Source organism: Procambarus clarkii, chromosome 30 (assembly GCF_040958095.1).
Source record: "Procambarus clarkii isolate CNS0578487 chromosome 30, FALCON_Pclarkii_2.0, whole genome shotgun sequence".
Taxonomy (NCBI): Eukaryota; Metazoa; Arthropoda; class Malacostraca; order Decapoda; family Cambaridae; genus Procambarus; species Procambarus clarkii.
Window position 1 is genome coordinate 30927319 of NC_091179.1, and position 18811 is coordinate 30946129.

The following is an 18811-nucleotide window of genomic DNA, read 5'->3' on the forward strand; positions in this document are numbered from 1 at the left end:
GCTTGGGGGAGTTGAGCTCTGGCTCTTTGGTCCCGCCTCTCAACTGTAAATCAACTAATGTACAGGTTCCTAAGCCTACTGGGCTCTATCATATCTACACTTGAAACTGTGTATGGAGTCAGCCTCCGCCAAATCACTTCCTAATGCATTTCAGTTGTCAACTATTCTGACACTGAAAAAGTTCTTTCTAATATCTCTGTGGCTCATTTGGGCACTCAATTTCCACCTGTGTTCCCTAGTGCGTGTGTGTCCCTTGTGTTAAATAGTCTGTCTTTATCTACCCTATCAATTCCTTATAGAATCTTGTATGTGGTGATCATGTCCCCCCTAACTCTTCTGACTTCCAGCTACGTGAGGTTTAATTCCCGTGGTCTCTCCTCGTAGCTCATACCTCTCAGCTCGGGTACTAGTCTGGAGGCAAACCTTTGAACCTTTTCCAGTTTAGTCTTATGCTTGACTATATATGGACTCTATGCTGGAGCTGCATACTCCAGTCTTACGTATGTGGTATACAAGATTCTGAATGATTCCCTAGATAGGTTCCTGGAGGCTGTTCTGATGTTAGCCAGCCTCGCGTATGCCGCAGACGTAATTCTTTTCATGTGGGCTATAGGAGACAGGTTTGGTGATATCAGCTCCTAGATCTTTCTCTCTGTCCGTTTCCTGAAGTACTTCATCTCCTATTCTGTATCCTGTGTCTGGCCTGTTTCCACCGCCTAGTTTCATTAGTTTGCATTTACTCGAGTTGAACTTTAGCAGCCAATTATTGGACCATTCATTCAGTCTGTCTAGGTCACCTTGTAACCTCCTACTATCCTCCTCTGTTTCAATCCTCCTCATAATTTTTGCATCATCAGCGTTGAGAGAAATGAGTGAATACCCTAAGGGATATCATTTACATATATCAGAAACAGAATAGGTCCAAGGACTAACCCATGCGGGACTCCACTGGTGACGTCTCGCCAATCTGAGACCTCACCCCCTCACAGTAACTCTCGGTCTTCTGTAGCTTAAGTTCTCCCTTAACCAATGGAGTACCTTCCCTATCACTCCAGCCTGTACCTCCAGCTTTTTCACTAGCCTCCTGTGTGGTACTGTGTCAAACCCTTTTCTTGCGTGATTTTTGTTGCCTGGTTGTAGAATTGTATTAATCCTGTGAGGCAGGACTTGCCATACCTGAACCCATGTTGATGCTGTGGTACAAAGTTCTTTTACTCCAGATGCTCCACTAGCTTTTTTCGCACAATCTTCTCCATCAGCTTTCATGGTATGCAAGTTAGGGACACTGGCTTGAAGTTCAGTGCCTCCTGTCTATCCCCCTTCTTGTATATCGGGACTACATTAGCCGCTTTCCTAATTCTTGGCAGGTTTCCTGTTGCCAGTGATTTGTTGTACACTATGGAGAGTGGCAGGCCCAGTGCTCCTGCTCCTTCCTTTAGTATCCAAGGGGAGATTCCATCTGGGCCTGTAGCCTTTGTCACATCAAACTCTAGCAGGAGCTTCCTTACATCCCCACTGGTAATCTCAAACTCTTCTATTGGTTCCTGGTTAACTATTCCCTCTCGTATCTCTGGAACTTCCCCTTGCTCTTAAGTGAAGACCTCCTGGAATTTCTTATTCAGTTCCTCGCACACTTCCTTGTCGTTTGTAGTGAATCCGTCTGCCACTATCCTTAATTTAATTACCTGTTCCTTTACTATTGTTTTTCTCCTCATGTGGCTGTGCAGCAATTTAGGCTGCACAGTTTTTTTTCTTTGCCTTGCTTGCGATGTCATTTTCGTATTGTCTTTTTGCCTCTCTTCTTATCCTGACATATTCATTCCTGGCGCTTTTGTATCTTTCTTTGCTCTCAAGTGTCCTGTTATTCCTATAGTTTCTCCATGCCCTTTTACTTTGCTGGTTAGCTAGTCTACATCTGTGGTTAAACCATGGGTTTTTCATCCTCATTTCACTGTTTTCCTTTTGGAATGGGACAAATTTATTTGCTGCTTCTTTGCACTTCTGCATGATGTTGTCCATCATGTCTTGGGTCGTCTTTCCCCTGAGCTCTGTTTCCAATGTCATGTCTGTTAGGAATTTTCTTATCTCATCATAGTTTCCCTTTCGGAATGCCTGCTTTTTGTTTTCAGTACCCCTCCTCGAACTCAATAACTCTTTGTTACGGCCCTACTGGGACGCAACTGGGTTCTTCTCTGAGGGTAGTAGAGTTTGGGAATCCAGCCCCAAGTTAGTAGAGGCTTTCAAGGGGTGAGCCCCGTAACGCAAGTTAAAACAATAGGGGAGGTACACAAATACTCCTGTTTTCTAATATATGTATATTCTCTTATATATATTCCTTTATACCCTTTATATATATATATATATATATATATATATATATATATATATATATATATATATATATATATATATATATATATATATATATATATAGATATATATTCCCGCCACCATATGTAAAAAGACACAGGAATTATTACTGTATAATTGTATACAGTTTCGACTTCCTCCGAAGACACTTGATACTCGGTGAGGCTCACTCTGGGTAGCCCTGGTCTTCCGTGGCCCACTATGAATCCCAATGACTACTACGAATCTACCCTGGCCACAGGCCAGCCAATTCACAATCCCACTGGGTGCTTCGTCATGATGGCCTTCAACCACAATCCAGCCTGTAGCTGGCAGGTACCGATCAGCCTCGCTGTTTAGGCCACTCTACGACTGATACTAGGGTTGTGAGCCCTAGGCAGGAGCCTCGTGTGACTCGCTCTCACTCTCCTCATTCAGCACCACAGTGGGTAGTCTCTTCCACCAGCCATCCGCGGATAAGGCTATTCCCGACACTGCCACTCCTCAGGCAGGCTATTATACTCTCAACAGAGTTCGTCCGGGGGTGGCTCACAGCTTCTTCAAAGCAGACTGAAGAGACCTTGGCTGCCTTGGGTAGACTGATCCATCGTCCAACACAGCAGTCCCAGGTCGACTCTGCAAGCAGACATGTCATTTGTATACTGGGACACTACCTGGGACCACTAGAAAACATCACTTACTAGCTTAGACACAAACGGCCACCTCTTGACTCCATAGATGGCGTTGCTGTCTAAGCGCCACCTCACCAGAGGTCAGCAGCGGCTACGTCATGAGCCGACTAGGACAGGCATCCAGCACTTATTGTCGGCATCTCCCGTCCTCACTAGATGGCGTTGTCCATGGTGTGGGGTTTTCGGCAGCCGACTCACAGATGGCGTTGTCGTCACTGCTCCATGCTCCGACGATGGACTCGGGTCCGTAACACTCTTCTTCAATGAAATATTCAAACACCAATACACAGTCGTCTCTCATTCTTACTAGGGCCTCAAAACCGATTTCCCTTATGTCTGAGTCGTTCAGAGTGAAGACTAGGTCGAGTCTCGCTGGTTCATCGTTTCCTCTCATCCTTGTGGCTCCATGACATGCTGGCCCAAATAGTTTCTTGTGGCCTCCGCGATTAGTTTGGCTCTCCATGTATCCTCACCTCCATGCGGTTCCCTTTTCTCCCAGTCTATCCTTCCGTGATTGAAGTCCCCAATGATGAGCAGATGGGATCTATTTCTACAGGCAGCAGAGGCTGCCTTCTCAATTATAGCGTTAACTGCCATGTTAGTGTTGTCATACTCTTGCCTGGGTCTTCTGTCATTTGGTGGAGGGTTATATATCTCCGCTACTACTACTCTTGGTCCTCCTATCATCATGGTGCCTGTTAAATAGTCTCTAAACCCTTCACTCCCTGGGATAACCATCTCCTTGAAACTCCATTCCTTTCTCATTAGTAGGGCCCCTCCACCTCCTCCCCTTCCTTCCCTCTCTTTCCTTATTACAGTGTAGTCCAGGGAAACACCGCATTCGTTATTATTCCTGAGAGTTTTGTTTCTGTGAGTCCGATTACATCTGGGTTCACTACATGTGCTCTTTCCCTGAGTTCACGTGTCTTGTTTGTGATCCCATGATGTGGTTCGAGCACATCACCCTGAAACTCACTCTCTTCTTTCCTTTCTCAAGTCCTATTGCTTCCCCTGAAGCAGGGAAACAGGGAGGGATTGGGATGGGAGTGCCTATGAAGGGGGACCTGGGGGATCTGGGGTGTGCGTAGGAATTTTCTTATCTCCTCATAGTTTCCCTTTCGGAATGCCAGTTTTTTTGTTTTCAGTACCCCTCCTCGAATTCAATAACCGTTCTTCAATCAAATACTCAAACACCAGTACACTGTCGTCTCTCATTCTTACTGGGGCCTCAAACCCGATTTCCCTTATGTCGGAGTTGGATATGTGTGTCGGATCCTTGCTTGGATCACAAGCAATGCAAGTGTAGGCTGGGCGGATCTGGTATGGGGAGGGTGGTGTTGGAGGGAGGACATGGGGGGGGGGGGAGTAGGAGAGAAAAGAGGGCTTGGGGGTGGGAGAGGTTGGGGAGGGTGAGAGGGGGAGGCTTGGGGGGATGGGGGGAATAGGGAGCTTGGGGGGGCAGAAGAGAAAGGAGGGCTTAGGGGGGGGAGGTTGGGGGAATGGGAGTGCTGCAGGGGATGGAGAAGAAGGGAGGGCTCAGGGGGGTGGGGGATACTAGAGCTTGCGGAGGTGGGTGAGAATGGAGGGCTTGGGGGTGGGGGTGGGGAGAAGGGAGGGCATGGGGGGGTGGGGGAAAAGGGAGATCCTGGAGAGGAGGGAGTGGGGGGAGGGTACCTTAGGTGGGCACCTTAGGCACCAGGGGTTGGGGCATGTAGGGTGCCTATTGGGTGTTGGATGGGGGAGGTGCTACTCTCACTATGTCATTTGAGCTGCTTGTGGAGGGTTCCCCACGCCCCTCTGTTATCGTTGGGCTCCAGGTTGTGGCTCTCAGATGCCTTTCTCACTCCCTGCGCTCTCTCCTCACCGCAGCTGTCCTCATTCGCTCGTCCCTTGTCATATCCCTCTGCAGGAATACTTTTTTGAACTTCTGTGCATATGCTAGTCCTCTCTTCTTTGCTAACGAATCCTCTTTTGTTCTCTTGTTCGTGATTTCCACCTTTATCAGTATGTCTCGATCTGTCCTTGTTGTACTGTTCAAGCCTGGAAACCTTTTCAATATTTTGTTCAGCCCTCTCCATCTTTACCCCTTTAAGGATCTAATTAACCTTATTTTTATCCACGTCTCTCCTGTCCACTGTACTGGTCCCTGTTTGCTCCGTAATGCGTACTATTACTGCTGCTCTCTTTCTCTCTATCAACTGGCTAGTACATCTAGCTGCTTCCTGAGAAGAAGCCACTTCCATAGCAACTTCCCTAACTGCAGACCTAGCTTCAGGGCTCTTTTTAAACAATTCTGCAAACGAGGGTTGTTTTGTAGAAGTCCCCTCAACAGTAGCATCACCAACTCCCTGAGGGATAGTTTGTGTCTGGCATTGTGGAGGAGTCTCCTTCAGACTTCTTATCTGCTCCTCTGCTGCCCTTAGTTCATCCTGAAAGTTGGTTACTGTCTCCCTCATTACCCTCAGTCCTTCACTGAATTCATTCCTCATTTGCTCGAATGCTTCCTTAATCCAGGCTTCCAGTTCCACCTCTTCCTCTGAGTTCGTTCATGACATGTTTGTCTCCTTGCGGTTGCTTCCCCGCGTTAGTCTCCCTGTCATGTTTTTTCCCTATGTAAGAGAAAGATATAAAGGGGGAGAAAGAGAGAGAGAGAGAGAGAGAGAGAGAGAGAGAGAGAGAGAGAGAGAGAGAGAGAGAGAGAGAGAGAGAGAGAGAGAGAGAGAAAGAGGAGAGGAGAGGGGAAGAGAGAGAGAGAGAGAGAGAGAGAGAGAGAGAGAGAGAGAGAGAGAGAGAGAGAGAGAGAGAGAGAGGGAGAGAGGGAGAGAGGGAGAGAGAGAGAGAGAGGGAGGGAGAGAGAGAGAGAGAGAGAGAGAGAGAGAGAGAGAGAGAGAGAGAGAGAGAGAGAGAGAGAGAGAGAGAGAGAGAGAGAGAGAGAGAGAGAGAGAGAGAGAGAGAGAGAGAGAGAGAGAGAGAGAGAGAGAGAGAGAGAGAGAGAGAGAGAGAGAGAGAGAGAAAGGGAGGGAGAAGGGAGAGAGAGAGAGAGAGAGAGAAAGGGAAGGAGAAGGGAGAGGGAGAGAGAGAGAGAGAGAGAGAGAGAGAGAGAGAGAGAGAGAGAGAGAGAGAGAGAGAGAGAGAGAGAGAGAGAGAGAGAGAGAGAGAGAGAGAGAGAGAAAGGGAGGGAGAAGGGAGAGAGAGAGAGAGAGAGAGAGAAAGGGAAGGAGAAGGGAGAGAGAGAGAGAGAGAGAGAGAGAGAGAGAGAGAGAGAGAGAGAGAGAGAGAGAGAGAGAGAGAGAGAGAGAGAGAGAGAGAGAGAGAGAAAGGGAGGGAGAAGGGAGAGAGAGAGAGAGAGAGAGAGAGAGAGAAAGGGAAGGAGAAGGGAGAGAGAGAGAGAGAGAGAGAGAGAGAGAGAGAGAGAGAGAGAGAGAGAGAGAGAGAGAGAGAGAGAGAGAGAGAGAGAGAGAGAGAGAGAGCAGGGAGAGACAGAGAGTAGGAAAAAAGAGGGAGAAGGTTGATAGAGAGGAGGGCGAGATAGGGTGTACTCACCTAGTTGTACTCACCTAATTGTGTTTGCGGGGGTTGAGCTCTGGCTCTTTGGTCCCGCCTCTCAACCGTCAATCAACAGGTGTACAGATTCCAGAGCCTATCGGGCTCTATCATATCTACACTTGAAACTGTGTATGGAGTCAGCCTCCACCACATCACTTCCTAATGCATTCCATTTGTCAACCACTCTGACACTAAAAAAGTTCTTTCTAATATCTCTGTGGCTCATTTGGGCACTCAGTTTCCACCTGTGTCCCCTTGTGCGTGTTCCCCTTGTGTTAAATAGACTGTCTTTATCTACCCTATCAATTCCCTTCAGAATCTTGAATGTGGTGATCATGTTCCCCCTAACTCTTCTGTCTTCCAGCGAAGTGAGGTTTAATTCCCGTAGTCTGTCCTCGTAGCTCATACCTCTCAGCTCGGGTACTAGTCTGGTGGCAAACCTTTGAACCTTTTCCAGTTTAGTCTTATCCTTGACTAGATATGGACTCCATGCTGGGGCTGCATACTCCAGGATTGGCCTGATATATGTGGTATGCAAAGTTCTGAATGATTCTTTACACAAGTTTCTGAATGCCGTTCGTATGTTGGCCAGCCTGGCATATGCCGCTGATGTTATCCGCTTGATATGTGCTGCAGGAGACAGGTCTGGCGTGATATCAACCCCCAAGTCTTTTTCCTTCTCTGACTCCTGAAGAATTTCCTATCCCAGATGATACCTTGTATCTGGCCTCCTGCTCCCTACACCTATCTTCATTACATTACATTTGGTTGGGTTAAACTCTAACAACCATTTGTTCGACCATTCCTTCAGCTTGTCTAGGTCTTCTTGAAGCCTCAAACAGTTCTCTTCTGTTTTAGTCCTTCTCGTAATTTTAGCATCGTCCGCAAACATTGAGAGAAATGAATCGATACCCTCTGGGAGATCATTTACATATATCAAAAACAAGATAGGACCGAGTACAGAGCCCTGTGGGACCCCACTGGTGACTTCACGCGAATCGGAGGTCTCACCCCTCACCGTAACTCTCTGCATCCTATTGCTTAGATACTCCCTTATCCACTGGAGCACCTTACCAGCTACACCTGCCTGTCTCTCCAGCTTATGTACCAGCCTCTTATGCGGTACTGTGTCAAAGGCTTTCCGACAATCCAAGAAAATGCAGTCCGCCCAGCCCTCTCTTTCTTGCTTAATCTTTGTCACCTGATCGTAGAATTCTATCAAGCCTGTAAGGCAAGATTTACCCTCCCTGAACCCATGTTGGCGATTTGTCACGAAGTCCCTTCTCTCCAGATGTGTTACCAGGTTTTTTCTCACGATCTTCTTCATCACCTTGCATGGTATACAAGTCAAGGACACTGGCCTGTAGTTCAGTGCCTCTTGCCTGTCGCCTTTTTTGTATATTGGGACCACATTCGCCGTCTTCCATATTTCTGGTAGGTCTCCCGTCTCCAGTGACTTACTATACACTATGGAGAGTGGCAAGCAAAGTGCCTCTGCACACTCTTTCAGTATCCATGGTGAGATCCCATCTGGACCAACAGCCTTTCTAACATCCAGATCCAGCAGGTGTCTCTTGACCTCCTCTCTCGTAATTTCGAACTCTTCCAAGGCCGCCTGGTTTACTTCCCTTTCTCCTAGCACAGTGACCTCACCTTGTTCTATTGTGACGACCTCCTGGAACCTCTTGTTGAGTTCTTCACACACCTCTCTGTCATTCTCTGTGTACCTGTCCTCGCCTGTTCGAAGTTTCAGTACATGTTCTTTCACTGTTGCTTTCCTTTTGTGTGTGGGTGTGTGAGTGTGCGTGTGTGTGTGTGTGTGTGTGTGTGTGTGTGTGTGTGTGTGTGTGTGTGTGTGTGTGTGTGTGTGTGTGTGTGTGTGTGTGAGTGTGTGTGTACTCACCTAATTGTCCTTGCGGGGGTTGAGCTTTGGCTCTTTGGTCCAGAGTGTGTGTGTGTGTGTGTGTGTGTGTGTGTGTGTGTGTGTGTGTGTGTGTGTGTGTGTACTCACCTATATACTCACCTATATGTGCTTGCAGGATCGAGCATTGACTCTTGGATCCCGCCTTTCGAGCATCGGTTGTTTACAGCAATGACTCCTGTCCCATTTCCCTATCATACCTGGTTTTAAAATTATGAATAGTATTTGCTTCCACAACCTGTTCCTGAAGTGCATTCCATTTCCCCACTACTCTCACGCTAAAAGAAAACTTCCTTACATCTCTGTGACTCATCTGAGTTTCAAGCTTCCATCCATGTCCTCTCGTTCTGTTACTATTCCGTGTGAACATTTCGTCTATGTCCACTCTGTCAATTCCTCTGAGTATCTTATACGTTCCTATCATGTCCCCCCTCTCCCTTCTTCTTTCTAGTGTCGTAAGGCACAGTTCCCTCAGGCGCTCTTCATACCCCATCCCTCGTAGCTCTGGGACGAGTCTCGTTGCAAACCTCTGAACCTTTTCCAGTTTCATTATATGCTTCTTCAGATGGGGACTCCATGATGAGGCGGCATACTCTAAGACTGGCCTTACGTAGGCAGTGTAAAGCGCCCTAAATGCCTCCTTACTTAGGTTTCTGAATGATGTTCTAACTTTTGCCAGTGTAGAGTACGCTGCTGTCGTTATCCTATTAATATGTGCCTCAGGAGATAGATTAGGTGTTACGTCCACCCCCAGGTCTCTTTCACGCGTCGTTACAGGTAGGCTGTTCCCCTTCATTGTGTACTGTCCCTTTGGTCTCCTATCTCCTAGTCTTTGGTCTCCTATCTCCTAGGAGACCAAAGGGACAGTACACAATGAAGGGGAACAGCCTACCTGTAACGACGCGTGAAAGAGACCTGGGGGTTGGACGTAACACCTAATCTATCTCCTGAGGCACATATTAATAGGATAACGACAGCAGCGTACTCTACACTGGCAAAAGTTAGAACATCATTCAGAAACCTAAGTAAGGAGGCATTTAGGGCGCTTTACACTGCCTACGTAAGGCCAGTCTTAGAGTATGCCGCCTCATCATGGAGTCCCCATCTGAAGAAGCATATAATGAAACTGGAAAAGGTTCAGAGGTTTGCAACGAGACTCGTCCCAGAGCTACGAGGGATGGGGTATGAAGAGCGCCTGAGGGAACTGTGCCTTACGACACTAGAAAGAAGAAGGGTGTGTGTGTGTGTGTGTTTCTGAGTACTGAGCTGCAGCTCCTAATCCCTAGCCCTTCAGCTTTTTGTAGCCTGGGTAATTAACCAACTATTACGCTACTTACATCACTTGTAATCAAGCCTTACGCGAGCCCTACGGGAGCCTTCACACCCCGGGGTACTGTGGCAGAAGGAGGCACCAATGTCCCCAGCGGCGTCCACAGTCTCTCAAGTCTACTCACTCACAGTCTCTACACCCGGGACTCAAGGCTGTTCACCTCACTGCGAGATGTCTCGTGATAAACCTCGACCCACCGAGTCCACCCAGTCACCTCCCAGGACCCATTACAGCAGTGGGCCGTAAACCAACCTATCAACTGGACTTACTAAGTCCAAATGCCTCAGGAATCCGCTGCAACACGTCGAGGTGACTCGCCGGAGTTGTCAAATCGTCAATTTGTGTTCTTTATAAGGCTACTCGTAGAATACTGCCTCTTTTGCTTTATTTCTTTGCATTTAGTTTATTTATGAATAGGTTATTATCTCTCCTTTTTATCCCTTTACTTATTTATTTTATAATATTGCAGATTCTGAATCACTGCTCTTGCTGGTATCTCTTATACTACAAATAAGTCATGTAGAGCTTCTGGTTGCAATATTTTGAAGCCCATCATGGTACAGTGGGTAGTGCGTGTGTCAAGAGGTAACGGAATTATCAGAAGAAAGCTCCAAGCTAAGTCCAGAGACGCTTGATCAATCAAAGCCAATGTCATAATATTTTCCAATGGATGTTTCACCTTATTGGGATTGCATTGGGCGTGATATAGAGATCAATACTTTATGCCACAGCGATTATGACTTCTAAAGATGAAGAATTCATTGTCCAGCCGAGACATGGAATTAAAACTCACACCCCACAACCCTCTACTCACTCAGCTTAATTATGAGAACAAAAATCTTATTGAATATTAACATCATTGATAAGAATAAATTCATTCTTTTATGAGAATCCTTTCTCAACTCATCAATAACATTCATGTGTTATAAGGGAGGTGTTTGAAAATATGAGTGAATCTCTGGCCTGAGTGCCTCTTTCACTCATTACAACCCACGTGCTACAACTCGTTCTAGAGTTTCATTGTTTCAGTAAAACATTTATATTAATGGTAATCATTCTGATTTATTTGAAACACGTGCAAAAAGTTTAGTAACTCCCGGAAAAGGAACATCTGGACACGAAATACCGACATCAAGTGGGTAAATATACATAAAGCAAACAACGCCTCACTACCTCATGCTACTTATGAGGACTCTACTATTCATGAGGTACGTAACTGCCACCATGATAATTCCTCCTCACTCCAATTAGTGAGAAATACCTCACATCCGACCATTCTACTGATCAGTTGTGGGGGATTACCTCATTACCAACCACTGAAGACTAGTAATCAATTATACCTCACACTATCTACATTAAACTAACTGAGACTTTACTTATGTCCCTATGAGAGAACATCAAATTATCACAGGGCCCGAAATGGTCACAACCCCCAAGGCTCACAACACCAAGGCTCACAACACCAAGGCTCACAACACCAAGGCTCACAACACCAAGGCTCACAACCACAAGGCTCACAACACCAAGGCTCACACCCCAAGGCTCACAACCCCAAGGCTCACAACCCCAAGGCTCACAACCCCAAGGCTCAAAACCCCAAGGCTCACAACCCCAAGGCTCACAACCCCAAGGATCACAACCCCAAGGCTCACAACCCCAAGGCTCACAACCCCAAGGCTCACAACCCCAAGGCTCACAACACCAAAGCTCACAACACCAAGGCTCACAACACCAAGGCTCACAACCACAAGGCTCACAACACCAAGGCTCACAACACCAAGGCTCACAACCCCATGGCTCAAAATCCCAAGGCTCACAACCACAAGGCTCACAACACCAAGGCTCACAACCCAAGGCTCACAACCCCAAGGCTCACAACCCCAAGGCTCACAACCCCAAGGCTCAAAACCCCAAGGTTCACAACCCCAAGGCTCACAACCCCAAGGATCACAACCCCAAGGCTCATAACCCCAAGGCTCACAACCCCAAGGCTCACAATCCCAAGGCTCACAACTCCAAGGCTCACAACCCCAAGGCTCACAACCCCAAGGCTCACAACAACCCCAAGGCTCACAACAACCCCAAGGCTCACAACCCCAAGGCTCACAATCCCAAGGCTCACAACACCAAGGTTCACAACACCAAGGCTCACAACACCAAGGTTCACAACACCAAGGCTCACAACAACCCCAAGGCTCACAACCCCAAGGCTCACAATCCCAAGGTTCACAACCCCAAGGCTCACAACACCAATGCTCACAACACCAAGGTTCACAACACCAAGGCTCACAACCCCAAGGCTCACAACACCAAGGCTCACAACACCAAGGCTGACAACCACAAGGCTCACAACACCAAGGCTCACAACACCAAGGCTCACAACACCAAGGTTCACAACACCAAGGCTCACAACCCCAAGGCTTACATCCACAAGGTTCACAACACCAAGATTCACAACCCCAAGGCTTACATCCCCAAGGTTCACAACACCAAGATTCACAACCCCAAGGCCTACATTCCCTCGGTTCATAACCCCAATGCTCACAACCCCAAGGCTTACATCCCCAAGGTTCACAACCCCAAGGCTCACAACCCCAAGGCTTACATCCCCAAGGTTCACAACCCCAAGGCTCATAATACCAAGGCTCACAACACCAAGAATCACAACCCCAAGGCTCACAACACCAATAATCACAATACCAAGGCTCACAACACCAAGAATCACAACCCCAAGGCTCACAACACCAAGGCTCACAACCCCAAGCTTCAAAATTAGTTTCTCCTAGAATCTATCCTATCTACCATGGTTATCTGGTAGTTCCTTAGCAATTGGTGTTGTTGTTCCTAGGAAAAAAACACCACACGAGCTAAGTGTCGTTAGCTAACTTAGAAAAACTTAAAACACATCCTGATTCCGATAAAGGTAAAGAAAAATTAATCATTGCTCACCCCGCAATCCTGATGGTCCCTCAGGTAGTTGAAAGTATCCGGGTGAACACCGCAGAGTTTCATCCTCCCCCTATTCTTTTCTTTTCCTTGAAATTATTTGCGGAATGATTTTTGCATTTTCACTTTGCTCCTCAATCAACTACTAACACTTTTGAGGTCCAACCACTTGTACCTCAAAAGGTAATTAGACCTCAACCACGGTACAGTGAGGGTCTGGTGTCTTGTATATCGGCGCTCGATCCCCAGGGGTCCAAGTAGTTAGACATCGTTCCTTTACTTCGTCCACATATCCCAACTCCTTGTCCTCATATCCAATATTATATCTATTGCAGTCATATTGGCTTAGCACTTTCTACTGATAAGTCGAAGGTTTTTACCTATACGCATAAATTTGGTAAGAACCTAAACTTAATGTGAGTTCTTCAAGTCACAGTCACCCACAACGACACCCACAAGCCTTCTAGAGTTTCATTAGTGCTTATATATTTATATATCCATATATCAAAATACACATTTATGTATAGCAATTATTATATGTGCCTAAGCCTTAAAGTTGCACAAAACAAACGTCTTACATACAAATATAATCATGGATATCACCCATTGGCAGTTTTTATAGGTTCTAGAAAGTATGAAAACGGATCTATGTACAGAAGGCAACATCGCCCCACTCCTACGGGACCACATGTTCCTATGTTGGGTATAAATTTGAGCTGCCTCGTATGTACCAATAAGCCTACTACATTTTCCTATAATTCTTATAGTTTTAATATATTTAATACCCGATTAATATATCCTTAGTCATTCCCTGTCATCCACTTGCATGCTTCTATCATATCATTTGAAATGTCTTTCACCAGAATGTAAATCGAATTTTCTCCCTCTTAGAACGGCTGATATGTAATTGATTGGATTAACATTAACCTAATTGGAGTTAAGTCAGAGTGGAAACCTGTTTTAAGTATAGTGCCCAAGGAACCAGACCTGGGACCGCTGCTGTTTACCAATTATATAAATGATTTACAGACAGGATTGAACAGATCTTTTTTTTAAATGTTATGTTAATACAAGAATTGGGCCGAAAATATGTTCTGATGATTCAAATCATCAATATGATTAAAAATTTAAATGGACGAAATATTAAGAGATACAGTTTAATTCTGAAAAATTCAGAGTTCTGGGAATAGGTAATAATGACAGAGTTACCAGATAGTACATGGATAGTGCTCAACAGCGACGAATAAATATAAAAAGGATCTGGGAGTTATGAATAGTAGGAATTTAAGTCGAAAAATGTATTAAAGCTAAGAATAAGTCACATAATATATTGAGGATCTACTTTTAGAAGCAATAACTGTAAAGCAGATTCAGATTCAGATGTTTATTCAGATAAGGTATATACATACAAGTGATGTTACATTAATGGATTGATATATAGATAGAGCTAGTACATACAGTGCCTAAAGCCACTATTACGCAATGCGTTTCGGGCAAGATAAACGTTGACGTAAATAACGAATGGTCTAAATAACGAATGGATAGCAAATAACGTTGTTCTTTAACCTCATCCTGCTCCTGTTGGCCTTATTCAGATTATGCTGTTTCATATTGGACTCAATACTCTAGAATGGACAAAAATTATCTGGAACGCATTTAGCGATGGATGACAAAATTAATCCCAGGAATACGAAACGTTCTCTATGACGAGAGGTTGAAAAAGCCTTTTTTTACATTCTCTAGAGAGGCGAAATTACGGGTGACACGATTGAAATGTGCAAGTGAATGAAAGCGTTTAACAAAGAGGGCATTAAAATAGTGTTAAATATGTAAACATAAAATAAGGCACAAAGCAATGAATCTAAATTTGATAAGCTCAAATTTAGGAAAGTCCTGGGTAAATACTGGTTTGGAAACAAGATTGTTGACTTAAGGAACAAATTACCACGTGACATAATATACTTGGGATTCATAAATGGTTTCAAGTGTAGGTTAGTTACATATATTATGAGTTTGGGAAGATATAAATAGGAGTAGACAAGTAAGGTCCAATATGCCTTTTACAGTTAACATAATTCTGATGTGCTTACATTGTTGATGCTCTGCCAGTCCCTCTATTGCTGCAGCTCTACAAATATCTCTGTAGATGCGCTTTACGAGTCTCTTTGATGCTGCCGCCTTACGAGTTCCTCTATTGCGGTTCTCTACGAGACCCTCTGTTGCTGCTGCTCTACGAACCCCTCTGTTGTTGCTGCTCTACGAACCCTTCTGTTGTTGCTGCTCTACGAACCCCTCTGTTGTTGCTGCTCTACGAACCCCTCTGTTGTTGCTGCTCTACGAACCCCTCTGTTGTTGCTGCTCTACGAACCCTTCTGTTGTTGCTGCTCTACGAATCCCTCTGTTGCTGCTACTCTACAAACACTTCTGTTGTTGCTGCTCTACGAACCCTTCTGTTGTTGCTGCTCTACGAGTCCCTCTGTTGTTGCTGCTCTACGAACCCCTCTGTTGTTGCTGCTCTACGAACCCCTCTGTTGTTGCTGCTCTACGAGTCCCTCTGTTGTTGCTGCTCTACAAACTCCTCTGTTGTTGCCGCTCTACGAGCCTCATGCAGCTGTGGTCCGCGTCCCATCATGTCAGCTGGTGCCCCGGCTGCGCTCTCGTCTATTTCATATTAATCGTTTCTGTGATATCTCCGTCCCCTTAATGATGTGAAGTGTTTGATGATCAACGACTCTTCCTGCCTTCTCCTCTCATCCATTATAACTTTTAAGAGCATTCTAGTGAACAATTAATTAGTCTCATTTTGTACGCTATGGCCACCAACGCACAAAATAAGGGGAACTATTAAATCAGCGGCTCTACATATATGATGTAGAGGTTGGTTAGGTTAAGAAGGTGGCTTGGGTTCGTGCTTTTTAGAACGACTTATTATTTTATATTTTGGTAAATCAATAGAACGGGCTGACCAGTTTGAACATTTCGAGGACGGGCGAATTTAAATTAGTGAGTGCGATGAGATTAGTAAATTCTGATAGAGGAGAACCTCGGGGGGAAGACAGAGCCTCGTGCTGTGATAATCTTATTCCCTCACCAGCCCTGAGGAGCAAACATTTGCTCAGCTGGTACAGGGAAGCTGCAGATAGGTTTAGCATAAGAAAATGAAATGCCACGCGCTCCTTGTGGCGTGCGTCAGCCGGCAGGCGAACTACGAGCTTTTGGTGGCAAAATTTCAAACGTGTTTCACAGACACAAATGAGACGACCAGCTGCACCGACACCTACTGCTCCAGCCGACATTATCTCCATAACACCTCACCTTACCTCATCTAAATATATATATATATATATATGTATATATATAATATATATATATATATATATATATATATATGTCGTACCTAGTAGCCAGAACGCACTTCTCAGCCTACTATGCAAGGCCCAATTTGCCTAATAAGCCAAGTTTTCATGAATTAATTGTTTTTCGACTACCTAACCTACCTAACCTAACCTAACCTAACTTTTTCGGCTACCTAACCTAACCTAACCTATAAAGATAGGTTAGGTTAGGTTAGGTAGGGTTGGTTAGGTTCGGTCATTTATTTACGTTAATTTTAACTCCAATAAAAAAAATTGACCTCATACATAATAAAATGGGTAGCGTTATCATTTCATAAGAAAAAAATTAGAGAAAATATATTAATTCAGGAAAACTTGGCTTATTAGGCAAATCGGGCCTTGCATAGTAGGCTGAGAAGTGCGTTCTGGCTACTAGGTATGACATATATATATGTATATATATATATATATATATATATATATATATATATATATATATATATATATATATATATATATATATATATATGTTTCACTGAATATGACCGCATATTCTGTATTTACTATTTTCTGGCTTAGGGCTTCTATCCCTCTAACTATTTTCTTAGCATCAGGGCTTAGCTGAAATAGGAGTTCTCCAAAACTCATTTTCGTAATTTATACATAAACCTGATAATATTCTACAAAACCAAGAAGACTTGCGAACTCCTTATCAAAAACAGTCCGAAGCCGACGGAGAACCCTCTACAGCAGTCAAGCGTTGCATACATGTACACTTTCCACCACGAAGGATGTAATCTTCAATCTAAGTTATAGGTATGACGTTGACTAAGCTGAGAAGGCGTTTGACGTGCCATCTTCAATCCGGTGCCCCTAGGAATCACATGAGACAAGCCCATGACATCACCCTAACAAGAGAAATGTTGAACAAAAATACCTGTATAATAGACAAAACCCAAGATGCAAGAAGATTACAAATTCTTGAAACAATTCACATAAGAATAGAACAACCTACCATGAACACCCAAATCACGGAACTGTTTACTCTACCCACCATGAGAGTAAGGACAAGACCAGAACATAACGATGCCAACACAGAAGACACTGTTCAACATAACAGGCCAATTACACTTGATTAATCTTTGTATGTAGATAGAAGCTGCCTCGTATGGGCCAATAAGCCTTCTGCAGTTACCTCTATTCTTATGTTCTTATGTTTCACCTCACATTTATCCCTTATGTATCCCCCCATGTTTTCACCTTTATTGTCTTATCACCTGACCCAGTGCGGGTATAAAATCAACCAGCATTGTAAGATCTCTTCACTTGAGAATGAACCATGGAGGTTGGAAACGTTGTGCAAATTGTATAAATAAGTGTAATACATTCTATAGTAATTCACTTCTTTTCTTCACCTTAAAATTACGAAAATGAGTTTTGGAGAACTCCTATTTCATCTAAGCCCTGATGCTAAAAAAATAGTTAGAGGGATAGAAGCCCTAAACCAGAAAATAGTAAATACAGAATATGCGGTCATATTCAATGAAACATGTTTGAAAGAAAACCTGCTGCCAGTATACACCAATATATATATATATATATATATATATATATATATATATATATATATATATATATATATATATATATATATATATATATATATATATATATATATATATACAACTTTAGAACACTTTCCCACCAGGAGACTCGAACCCTAGCCAGCACAGAAGCCTTCCAGCAACTGGCATAACAGGTACGCCTTAACCCGCTCCACCACCCGCTCAGACCCTTAAAAGAGATGGTAATTTCGGAGTATTTAAATACACCAAAGATCACTTTGTGATCTTTGGTGATCACAAAGATCACCTTGTGATCTTTGGTGTATTTAAATACTCCGAAATTACCATCTCTTTTAAGGGTCTGAGCGGGTGGTGGAGCGGGTTAAGGCGTACCTGTTATGCCAGTTGCTGGAAGGCTTCTGTGCTGGCTAGGGTTCGAGTCTCCTGGTGGGAAAGTGTTCTAAAGTTGTATACTTAACTCTCGTGTTTAGGAGAGTTGTGCCATATATATATATATATATATATATATATATATATATATATATATATATATATATATATATATATATATATATATATATATATATATACACTGGAACTTCTGCTAATTGCATACACTTCCAAATTAGTTCCTCGAGTCAGGCCAAATTTAAATTGTAAAATGAGCTTTGGAGAATCAATTTATTATCATCCTATTCAAGGAAGAAAACCCAAAGAAATATAATAAAGATAAGAATTAGAATAAGTAATCTAACCCTTCTGGTCATATTCAATAACACATATCTACAAGAAAGACTTCTTCTAAAATATAATGTAATTGTTACTAATAAACAAATACAATGAATAGTTGTCAGTCTCCTTGAATAATAATGATACTAATAATAATATCAGTATTTATTACCGAGATTAACAATAATTTTGAATTACCTATAATTTTACTACAATAATTTTTGAACATATTCATATGCATTGAAATGATTTCAGAATCTGATCTAATTAGTCATCTGAATTTTTTATTGGAAAAAAGATTTAACATTTACAAGATAATAGAGATAAGCTGGTGCCCGCCTGTGGAAAAATTATGACATGCATTAGGTTAATCATGATTATCACAGCTCACTTGAGGT

The 18811-nt window shown here is 43.8% G+C and overlaps 1 protein-coding gene across 1 annotated transcript; it reads left to right on the forward strand.

The window, feature by feature from the left end:
* The first annotated feature begins 10009 nt into the window (after positions 1-10009).
* Positions 10010-12614, forward strand: LOC123765666 (adhesive plaque matrix protein-like). The gene is made up of 2 exons (XM_069333783.1): positions 10010-10073; positions 11650-12614. The coding sequence occupies exons 1-2, from the start codon at positions 10010-10012 to the stop codon at positions 12612-12614; spliced, it is 1029 nt and encodes a 342-aa protein (XP_069189884.1).
* Positions 12615-18811: the final 6197 nt, after the last annotated feature.